We start from the raw sequence: 12,477 nt of genomic DNA on the forward strand, positions 1-12,477 counted from the left end.
ATATATATATACACACTTAACTATTCAAGATGTCACGAAGCATTTAACTCTGGGTGGAACATAATGTAAAAAAGCTTATAGAGTGAACTTAATGGAAAAACCCTCAAAACATTGTGCTATTTATCACTCACTATTGCACTATTTGAGAACGAAGACAAAAATACAGATTACAATTTTTAATAAATGTACATTACTTTCCTTTAAATACTTTATCTCAAAATCACAGATAAATCCCTAGAGAAACTTTTTAACTTCTTTAGTAAAAACCATATGTAGGTGAAAATTGTTAAGGTGAACTCTTAAAAATAAGGCAAATAATAAAATACATTAAAGAATCAACATGGATGCAGGAAGACTTGATAAATTCAATACACAGGAGTAGTATTTGGAAGAAAAATGAGAATTTAGAACATAATTCACCCTTAAGATTATTGAAACAACAACAAAAAATGAACTTATCAAATTATTTGATATTGTTATATCTACCTTTGTCTAGGAACTATGAAGAGTGCTCGAACCAGTTTCCTTCTATTTGCTTTTGTGTTCATATTCATGCAAAAATCCATTGCTGCCTACAGGGGGAAAAAAAAATCAAACTTTTTTCTTTTAAAACCATATTTTAAATACAAAGAGCAGAAACTCAACTTACTACAATGTTTCACCAAGTTGATAAAATAAAAGTATTATAAGCATATCCAAAACAACAAGGTCTTACACAGATGGCTCTCTGGAAGCATCTCTTAATGCCTTAAGGGGAAGAATAGAAGGAGAAATGTAGATGATAGGAAAAAAAAAATAAGATATCAATAAATATCTAAATAAATCTTAAGAACAGAAAAAAAAATCCACAGATCCACTGTATTTCCAGAATTCCCATGCAAATATAAATATAAGTAATTTAGAAATTTAGCAGCCAACTAAGGTAAAAAGGAACTTGTTGAGAATTTTAATCCTTTAATTATTATTTACCCAGGTAGTAAATAATAAATATGAAAAATAAAACAGCAAGATGATGTCTAGCAAGTAATTATAGGAAAAATCATAACAGTAATGATGTGAACTCAAAAGCAGATTATTCTGTTCCCCTAGTTAGGAAATGCTAGAGGTCAGTTTTTCTAGACTGTCTTGTTAGCATATAATTATGGGAAGCTGCAACTCTTAATTTCATCCAGCTTTCACTGTCAATAAGTCTTAATTCATCCAGGCCCCAAGCTCAAAGAAGACTTTGATAAGCATACCTTTAGATGAGTCTGGGACCTGGACACAAGGTTCCACCTAGATTCCTCCACAGGACTCTTCCCCAACTCCTACCACATTACTCCACTAATACCAACCCTGTTCCTGCTCCTCCTATCCCCTGAGACTTTCAAAGTTCCTGAATGTGGAAACAAGTTGTTTAATCACTTATGATTATGCCTCTCCTAGTCTTATTTGGTTAAGCCTATAACCATGAGCAATATATTGCAAATCTATAGTGATAAATGTTTGAATTTCACATTGATTGAACCATTATGCTCTCCCAAATCAATTTCATATTTCCACTTCATTGGTATTCAACATATGAGAGTTAAGTAGTAATCAAAATTTGGGAAGTTTAGAATATATGTAGCTTGGAAAAATAGCATAAATCACAAAAAGTATAGAGAATGAAAGGTATATCTACTAAAAATAAGGGGGAAATGTATTACTCGGAATACTAATCATAGAACTCAGTAACTGAAAGGATTCTAGACAACAGAAACTTGGTAGCTCAAAATTCTACTAAATTACAAACAATCCTGCAGTGTAGTTTTATCTCTCAATAAATCTACTTCTCTATAACATTTCCTCAAATATCTGCTATGAGTTCTAACATAGCTGAAAATATGAAAAACTAGAAAAGGTATATTTAAAAGATTTTTTTTTTAAAAAGCCTGATAGATTTAGGGTTTTTAAAAAGAATTACAGCCACAAGCTATATTAAAGTAAAATTAACAAAGCACTTTCCTCACAATTACCTGTAAGATATGTTGTTCAAAGATACTGTTTACAAATAAGAAAATAGAGGCCCCAAAATTATTTGCCCAAGATCACATCTAGTCAGTGGAGAAAAAAATTAGAATTCAAGTCTTCTGACTTATTAGTCCAGAAGTTGTTTCAGTACAGTATGATGCCCCCAGATACTTCAATGGTCAAATTCACAGTGGTTTTCAAAAGTTCACATGTTTAATTCATTAACTTTATCAGACATGGAAACCTTAGTGTTTCAGACTGAGGGAGGGCTCTCAAATTTCCATGGTGTATGAAAAACCTCTATTCTCTTCATTGGTTCAGGGTAAACTTAAAGACCATTCAAAAAGTAGGTCTTTGCTAGAATGATATAGTTTCTCATACATTTTGGAACTGCTGACAATTTTTAATCAAAGTTAAACTTCTGTTCTCATCAAGCTTTACAACTATTATCTACAAATGTCAATCTATCAATAACTATTTAATTACCTATGCTAGCCACTAAGAACAGAAAGATAAAAATGAAATGACCCTTGAAGAGACTAAATCTGCATTTACAAAAGTTCTTAAATTGACATCAAAGAAATTAATTACTAAGTTTACAGAGCATTTTGCTAGGTTTATTAGAATACAAAGAACAGATGGAAACATTCCAAAGTTATTTTAAATCATTTGCTTATGCATTCTAATAATTCTAGGCTCCAGGGATTTTAAATAATTGATTATTCTTTTGTTTTAAAGACAATTTGAGTTAAATGATTTGCCCAAAGTTACACAGTTACTGTCTTGGCTGAGGTTAGATTTGAAATCAGGTCATCCTGTAAGATCAGTGCTCTATTCCACTATGCTACTTAGCTGCACCTAGTAACTGGTTATTTTTAAGACAGATGGCAACACAGAAATCCCATCTTTTTAGTAATATAATAAACTTCCAACAACCTACTTAGAATTGAAACTTTGTTAAGATGTGTACAACATGCAACAGTTGATCGGTCTCAATGCAATTCTTTTTCAACTATATTATCTGTGAAATAATTAAGAAAAAATAAAGTACAAATATTTCTGCATAAAGAATAAAACAATCTTTAATTATGAGTTCTGTGCCTCAAATATACTATTATTATCTGTTTACTGCAGACCCCAAGAAAGTTAATTCGAATCCACTTAAAAAGCTTTATATAGTCTTCCAAGATAGCTACAAAGCCAATGGTCTATAAAAATTAACCATAAAAAAACAAAAACAAACATATGAAGGACTCCATTACACTTTAAAAAAGTATAAAGGAAAGGAAAGCTAATAATTAGGAAAAAAACCTGAAGAAGTCAAATCAAAATGAGTACACTGTCCAATTCCCAGCTTCTTAAAACTATGGATCACAACTCTAAATGGGGTCTTGTAACAATGTGGAGGTCACAAAAATATGATTTACTCTTGGTAAATGTTTAATTTGTATATCTATTTTATGTACCTATGTACCCAAATTCACATAAAAATTTCTCAAGAGAAAAGGGGTCACACGTGGAAAAAGTTTAAGAAGCCCTGGTTTAATTCATCTGCATTTATCTAGAGGAAAAGGAAAAATAGCTGCCTTCTTTTACACTCAATCTCACATAGACATGGAAAACATAAAGGCTACTGATGCATTTGCAGGAACTATGCAGGAGAGATTTCATACCTCCAGCCATATTATTCATATTATATTTTAAATTTTAATTTGGCTTTTTAAAGCTGCAATTCCTATTTCTTTCATTAGACAGCTAAATTTTTTTTTAAAGTGATTCCAGGCCTTAATTATGCTGTAATTAAATATAAAAACACAATATAGCAATAAAGAAAATGTTGCAATCTTAGAAAAGAATGTTTTTAGAAGTTAAAACAGTCACAATTTAAAAGGCCTCCCCATACTCCCTCCCTACAAAAGAGATAATGGATTGTATAATCAGGTCATCTCGGTGCTAGTCTGAGTTCTGATATTAAGAACTTGGCCAACTGACCTAACCTCTCTGGACTTTAGCTCCTTCATTCAAAAAATAAATGCTGAAACTTCTCACAAACGCTACTATTTTAAGAAACTATGAAACGTCGACTTTCCACAACTATTTTCAGTCTCCCTCTCCCTATAGGCCATTGGTAGAATTAATGAAGCTATGGGAGACAAGATGAAGTGGAACATGTTAATTCACTCTTCACAGTGTCACCCAGAACTTATTGGTGACCAATAGCAGGAGCTTTTAATATGAGTCAGAATAATGTCACTTAACTTTAACAGTATGATTCTACAATTCATCCAAAGCCCTATTTCTAGCATAATAAAACAAGGACAATTCTCCTTTAAGATTTGGATATAAGGAGAACTTAAGTGAAAAAGTAAGAAATAGCTCCAAATACACAAAATAATTCCCAATGGAAATGTAGCATTCAAAAATCACAAAATCTGTTAAGAGAGAAGTACTAATATACAATCAATCATTTTTTTTAGTGACTTTTACCACCATATTATGTATAGGAAAAGGAGAAGGGTTTTTAAAGAAATCACAAACTGTAACGTTTTTAGACTAAGTAGCTCTAAAGTAGACAGATATATTTCTGTGGAGTTCCAAAATTTTTAAAATTATATAAAGCTAGTCAAATGTTAACAAACTCAGTCATAAAAGTCAGTTATTTGAAGGCACAGTGACAGATAAAAACTAATAAACACAATTCCACAAATGTATTCTACTGACAAACTCACTTCTTAGGCTTCTTAGTACCTCATTAAGAAAAGATTATGTTTACATACACTACTAATCACAGGTCATGATACAAGACTAGAGCTTATCTCCATGAGCAGAGGTACATAAAATTAACCATACCTTGTCTATGAGATCTCGATTGACACAATTCGGCAACTGTTGCAGGAAAGCATCTACTATGAGCTTTAGATGAGACCCAGTACTGGCTTCCTCATCTTCTTGTTCTAATTAAAAATTATTATTATAAAACATGCTTTTAAAAAACACAAAATATGAAAGAACGCATACAAATTTATATTTGATGTAAGAAATACCAAGTCTTAGGATTATTTTCTTAATCACTGAAAAGATTAATCAAGCATTTTCTAAAACATGACCTTAGAAATTCTAAATATCCCAAAGATTCTATAAATACCTCATTTCTGGCTTCAAATTCCAGCCTGCCCCACCCCGTATACAGTACATATACATATATACATATACATACATACACATAAATGTATACACATATTATTAGAAAAAACATTTTTAATTTTAAAAATCAAAAGATTGATAAACTGCAAGAAGATATCAATCTGATAAAGAAAAATTTAGAAATTACAGAATAAATTGTTTGTTATCACTAAATATAAAGTATTCCACCACAAAAAAAAAAAAAAATCTTTTGTGAAGAATCATTAAGCTACATTTTTATGTTATGGCAATATTATTTTTGTTAGGTAGAATTTCTCTAAACTTATCATACTGAAAATTAAATCTTCAATTTAAGATTCATGCTTTCTAACACCAATCTTTAAATTTTCCAAAGCTTTTGTGTTATGATTAATTTTGTGCTTTCTGAATGTTAGCTGACCTTGACTAAAATGGAAGTAAAAGTAATGAAAATTCTTCAAGAATATTAAAACAAAGTTTTGCAGAAAATTAATGTTCATTAATGTCTTTGCCACGCCAGAAAAAAAAGAATGAGAAAAATGCATAGAAAATGCAATACAACCCATACAATAAGCAGTAGCAGTTTTTAAACTACATGCCATCCTTTTTGGTTCCAGTACTCGACTAATTTTAAGAATTTCAAATTTCAGTTTTTAATTTGATTTTTATTAGATTTGTGATGAACAGAATAAATTTTATCCAAAAACATTTTAAAATAATTAATTTTATTTCAAATACTGAATCAAAATAATTTCAATTGGTAGAGTTTTAACAATGCCAAATAACTATCAGAAATTGTTTAACAATATCAATGCTACTCAATTTCATTCCCAGCATTATATTCATACCATCAGAACAAGAAGCAATTAAGTTCATTTTCAAATATTCATTAATAAAGCTGCAACTATTTAAAGTAATTGAAAATACATACCAATTCTTTTAAAGTAACAAATAACTTTACCCATTGATTGAACTGTACACAGGTTTTGCTTAACAATCAAGTATCCAAGTTCCTGAAATTTTAACAATTGGCTCTCTTGAGCCAGCTCCAACATATCATTGGCTATAATTAAGGACAGATTTGAAAAAATGGACTCCTCATAAGAAACTTACAATTTGAAATGGGTATTGTTTCATGATCAAGAATGAAAATGTCAATTCATAAATTCTATACCAAGTTTTGTAAAACAACTGCAGCAAAAGGAAAATACTGTACATTAAGTTTTTTTTTTTTATGAAATAAAAGTCATCAAAAGTTAACAAATATAATGATTTCTATTTGTCCCAGTTTTTTTGCACACCACTATTACCATTCAAAAACAAATGTTTTTGGAAGAATATGTAACTATAAAATCCCAAGAAAACTAACAAGTACAGAGGAATTCAAAGAGTTCAGAGCCACTGGTCAAGGTCAAGCCATAAACCACAGAGGTTGACAACCTTTCACAGCAGGCAATGCTAAATCTTCATGTATTAATTCATTTATGAGGCAATTGAGAGTTTAAGTCCTACCTTTTGTGCTAGGACCCCTAAGTAGAATTATGGAAGGAACCTCTTATGGAAATACGCCCCCAAACCTCTTAATGGAACAAATGAAGAGTGAGAATTGAGGATCTTCTGTACTATTCAATTTCTATAATCCAACCCTAAAAAAAACAGTCCTAAAGACTTTTATTTACATGTACGCATAAAGTTATCAACTAATACCTTAGCAAATAACAAACATGGCTGGGATCAAATGACAACCTATCCAGCAGACAAATAGAACATGGATTATATACCCAAAAAGTAGAACATACCCCAGGGGAGATGAGAATGTTAGACCATGCTAGGAAAAATTAAATTAAATTAAATTAAATTAAACAAATAAATAAGGTAAGGATATCAAAGACAAACTCTGCCTATTCAATTTTGCAGTTACTCAAAATCATCTTAAAGGTCATAGGTTGTTGATCCTTGCCATGCATCTCTGAAAGTCAACATACATTCTTTGAAAACTTAAATTTAATGAAACGAAAAGTAAAAAGCTAACTTCTCTTTAAGTTTTCAAAAACAAAACCCCAAGAACATACCAAGTGGTTACCATTAAAAATTACTAGGTTCAAATGTAAATGTAATGCAGTAGAACATTATTATGATTGTCATATTTGACTTAATAGTGAAATTATTTAAATCCAATTTTTAAAAAATTTAAGAAATCACATTCAATTCTATTAAACAGTCTCAAGATATAACCATTTATGCATTTACATCTAAAAAAGTTTAAAAGATTCTTAACAAAAACAATTTATAATCAGTTAATATATTATCAATGAAAATATATCATTTTATCTTAGTGAAATACATGTAACAGTCACAGGAGTACTATATTCCTTATCTCTTTTCAAGGACAGAAAATACTATTTGGCAGGCATTTTAAAAAACGAAATAACAACATTAGCAATAATTAACATTTAGGTAGTACTTTGAGATTTGTAAAATGATTTGTGTATGTTAATTTTTACAACTCTTATGAAGCAGGTGCTTTTATTATTCCCATTTTGCATATGAGAAAATTTGGACTAAAATAGGTTGAGTGACTTAAGTCAGGGTCCCAGAATGACACATAAGTGTCTAAGGTCAGATGTTAATTTATTTCTTCCTGACTCCACATGCAAAAGTTTAATACTCAATCACATAGCTGCTCCCATAAATAAAGGGGAAAACAAAAAATTAAGCTCCCCACATCTGACTATCCAGTATAAATACTGTCCTCTTCCAGATTAAGTAGAAAAAGAGTACTAAAACACTAATTTCTTCCATCCTTTTCTCCGGGCCTCCAAGAATGTTTACTCTTTCCTAGGCACATATTCAATACTCATTCTTACCATCTAATTCTTGCCAGGATAGTGTACAACTAGGTTATTACTGTCAATAATGAATGCCTTCAAGTATTGCCATTTTTCAAATTTGCACACTATATTTCTATTGTGCTAGAATTAATTACCATGTTTTATAAAATTATAACTTCAAATAGTACAAATTCAAATATATGTGACTATTTTAGGGAACTGAATTAAGACCTTCTTTATATTAGCTGATAATATTAAGATAGGACATTTTTAAAAGTTAGCCAGTATAAAGATATGGCATTACGGATCTCACAGTGACCAAAAGACTTACTTTCAATCATCAATTATACAGTTGCATTAAAAGTATTCCAGAAAAACATATCATAATTATGTTAGGAAACATAGAAATTAGAGATCACAGACAGCCAGTGTAGCTTTATTAAAAAATAAACAAAAAACCCAAACATCAGTACAGACAAATCTAACTTCATAACTGACAAGGTTACTAGAGAATACAGGAGTCATGGTTGACTTAAGATTTTAGCAAAGCATTTGACAAAAATTTTCATGCTATTTTTATGGAAAAGAAGAGGTATTGATTAGTGTATAGAGATTTATTTAGCCACAGGGTAACAGGAAAGATATCTAGGCAGATGAACATGAACATAATTTGTTAGAGTTTAAAAACAGGAAAGCTCGACCCTTAAGTCAAGTTTCAAAGCAGAACAGCAGCTTGGGGCCCTTCCCTACAACATCCAACATTGTACTTCTTGTTTCAACTGGCAAATCATATTTGGATTGGAGACTGCAAGCCCCAAGTAAACCAAGTATCTAGAGTTCTCCCACATCACATCACTGAACATATTTTGAGTTTCCCAAGTATAAAATGGGGGAGACAAGGCAGTAATTTATTCTGAAAAGGAGCTGGGAATCTTAGTGGATCCCAAGGTCAATGAATCAATTAGACTACCTAGGTGACAGTAAGAGGTACTTTATCTAGATTTGGGAGGTGATGGTCCTTCTGTACTCTGCCTTGTTCAGACCACATCTGGAGTACTGTGGTCAGTACTTGGTACTGCTATAAGAAGAACATTGCTCTTCCCTGGATGCTCTGCAGCTTATAAAAAGGATGATGAAGGACATCAACTGCAAGCCATATATGAGAATCAGTGAAGAAACTAGGGATGTTCATCCTGGAGAAGAGAAGACTGCAGGTATAGGGTAGGTAGGGAGAGCCAAGCAAATAGGGGAATGACAGCTGTCTTAAAGTAAATGAAGAATTACCAAAGAAGAGGAATTAGACTTGTTCAGTTTGGTTCCAAAGGGGAAAAGGTAGAACAATGGATTTAAGTTGCAAAGAGGAAAATTTAGACTTGATACTTCCTAACAAGTAGAGTTACACAAAAGTGGAATGGCTTGCCTAGGGAGATGGTGGGCTGTCCCTCCCTATAATTCTTCTGTCAAAGATTAGATAATCACTTCTCCCCATTCCAATACAGATTTTACTTGGCTGCCAAAATAATATTTCTAAAGTACATACCCGTCCATGTAAGACCCCTACATAATGAAATCCAATGATTCCTGATAAGCTCCAGGATCAAAAATTAAAACCTTTGGTTTAGAATTTAAAGCTCTTCATAATTTTGTCCTTTTAAACCTTTACAATTTTCTGACATTTTAATTGCCTCCATGTATTCACTGATGAACCTACAGTATTCTAAAAAATACAACACTTTGCACTAGCTATTGCCTCCCCACCAGCAGTGCCAGGAATGCTCCACTCCCTCATCTCCAAATCTCAATTTCCTTGGGTTCCATCAAGATTCACTTCACATCTTACCTTCTGTAGGAGACATTTCCCAGTCCTTGTGGCTGCTAATATCGTCTGCTCTCAGAGAGTGAGGCATGATACCCTTATCTATTCTGTGTATCTCTTATATGTACCTAGTTATTTACATGCTGTCTCCCCAGATTTTTGAAGGCAAGGACTATTTTTGCTTTTCCTTTTATACCTAGCACTTAGCAAACACCTGGTACATAGCGAGCACTTAATAAATACTCGTTGAATGATTCCTGTTCAGGTACAAATTGTATTCAATGGCTTCTAAAGATCCTTCAATTTCAGATCCTCTAAGTTAAATTGCCAACACTAACATAATAATGTGTATCTTTGCTATATATCTATCCAAATTAAGAATCATGTTCAAATAAATTTATAGCTATTTTGTAAATATTGGAAGCATGCAATTAAAATAAGTTCAGTATTTGGGGAATGCTGTCAAGCAGTGAAAAAGTAAAATGTCAATTAATTATAAAGTCCTCATTTTCCCATCTACTTCAATGATTAATATCAATAATTTGCATTCATGCAGACATATACAGCATTTTTATTATAAAGATCAATTCCCCCAAAGTAATCACCTAATAACTTTAGAACACAGGGTCAAGCTGTAAGTTTCTAATATTTCATATGCTAATAAAAGGGGTTTATGTACAAAATTATCCAAAAATTAAATCTAAATGTTTTACAAAAATTATGCTTTACCTTGTTCATCAAGAAGTTTCTTTGTAAGGTCTTCTGCTTCATCACCACCCTCTAATTCCAAAGTATCATCATTAATTTCCAGGTTCTCCAACTCAAGTTCCAAATCATCTGTATTTGACACATCTTTATTATCCTTAGGTTCCTTTGACTCTATTTCAAGAGACAGCAAAAGGATCTTTGAATTGTGTGTTACTAATTTCAGGTGTGCTGTGTAAAATAGGTACAGGGATCAGGACTGGACCTGTGATTTCATTGGTACAGAGAATTCCCTTTTAAGAAAACTCCCTCTACCAATCCAGGTACAATGAATTCTCTGCAACTTAAAGTCTTAGAGAGTTGCCTAGAAAACGGAGGGATTAAGTGATGTGCTTGGAATCACAGAATCACTAGTTATCAGAGGTTGGACTTGAGAGATCTTCCTGGCTCAAAAGTCAGCTCTCTACACACTATACCACACTGCCTCTAATGTAAATAGACAAGAATTTGATTAAATTAGTTCATTTCTCTTCTAACACTTAAAAATATGCATGTTCTATAAACCTTTGCTACCACAAATCTGAAAATTTTTTTAACATGATGATATTATAATTAGACCATCATAACACTTCACAAGTATATTTAACATTCCAGAAAAAAGGTATTAATAAAAAGCTAGCTCTGTCTGAAAAGCAAATCAACCAATCAACAAGTATTTTTAAGTGCCTATCATGTTCCAGGCACTGGACTAGGCACTAGGGGATAAAAGTGCAAGGGAAAAATCAGACTGTTGTACTGCCTTCATTAAAATTTCAGAGATGTTATTAAATGTGTGTATGAGTATAAGTAAAAAATATATATTTGGTTACCTACTATATACTCTTCTATTAGACAATATAAGGGATAAAAAATAATGTAGCTGAGGGGAGTTTTTGCAGGAAAAGACTAAATCCTGTTTTGGACATGTTGAGTTTAAGATGTCTTTAGCACATCTAGTTCCAAGATGTTCCTTAGACAACTGGACATGTAGGACTGGAGGTCAGGAGAGACGTGTAGACTTAATAATGAGAACAGAGAATTTCCTGCTTGGAAATGATAACTAAATCTATGGAAGTGGATAAGATTATTAAGTGAAATAATAATGAAAGAGAAGAGTAGGGGCTTTCAGACACTCATGTTAACAGGCCTGGATAAAGCTCTCACACAGGAGTCTGAGGAGAGTCAGACAGGAAAGAAGAGAAACCAAAGGATAAGAGCAGTGTTGAAAATTTAAAAGATAGTATCAAAGATAAGACAGTAATGAGCAGTGTCAAAGTCTGAAGAAAAGTCAAGAAGGATGAGAAAAGGCCATTTGATTTGGCAATTAAGAGACCAGTTTCTGTTGAAAGAGGAAATTGGAAGCCACTTCACTAATTATTTAGAAAAAAGAGAAAATACTCCACATTATTGCATTTTTGGTAGACCTATGATTTGGAAAGCAATTTGGAATTATGCAACCAGTGATTAAAATGACCATACCCCTTTGATCCCAAGATTCATCTAGATTTACACCACAAGGGGATCATTGATAAATAGTAGCCATATAATTCATAGTACCCAGTAAAACTTTTTTTAACATGATCAATTTGGAAACTTTCTGTTATCATACATGTTTGTAACATGGGTTTTGTTTTTCTTGCTTTCTCATAGTGGGAGGGGGGAATAAAAGGTTGGTTGATTTGAGAAAAACATCTAATTAATCCATTAGTTTTGTTATACCCACCAAAATATTAATAGTAGCATTTCTTGTGGTAGCAAACAATGGGAACAAATTAAATACCCATCAACTGGAGAGTGAATAAATATGCTATGGGTACATAAATGGAATGCAATGTTACTATACAAATGTGATATATTTACAGATGCATAGATAGATTTATTTGAGTGAAGTAGAGCCAAAAATATATAATATAAACAGTAATTACCACAATA

General features: G+C 31.9%; 1 protein-coding gene across 5 annotated transcripts in view; it reads right to left on the bottom strand.

Moving 5' to 3' along the window:
- UPF2 (UPF2 regulator of nonsense mediated mRNA decay) overlaps positions 1 to 12,477 on the bottom strand; it is a 181,464-nt gene that overhangs the window by 130,631 nt on the left and 38,356 nt on the right. For 4 of the 5 annotated variants that reach the window (XM_031938580.1, XM_031938577.1, XM_031938578.1 and 1 more), the window contains exons 6-8: positions 10,531 to 10,680; positions 4,843 to 4,946; positions 487 to 572 (exon numbers count right to left, since the gene is read on the bottom strand). In XM_031938580.1, the coding sequence (XP_031794440.1) occupies positions 487 to 572; positions 4,843 to 4,946; positions 10,531 to 10,680 (340 nt within the window). The remainder of the gene's footprint in view (positions 1 to 486; positions 573 to 4,842; positions 4,947 to 10,530; positions 10,681 to 12,477) is intronic. The other variant, XM_031938581.1, reaches the window with a different exon arrangement.

Source organism: Sarcophilus harrisii, chromosome 5, assembly GCF_902635505.1.
Source record: "Sarcophilus harrisii chromosome 5, mSarHar1.11, whole genome shotgun sequence".
Classification (NCBI taxonomy): Eukaryota; Metazoa; Chordata; class Mammalia; order Dasyuromorphia; family Dasyuridae; genus Sarcophilus; species Sarcophilus harrisii.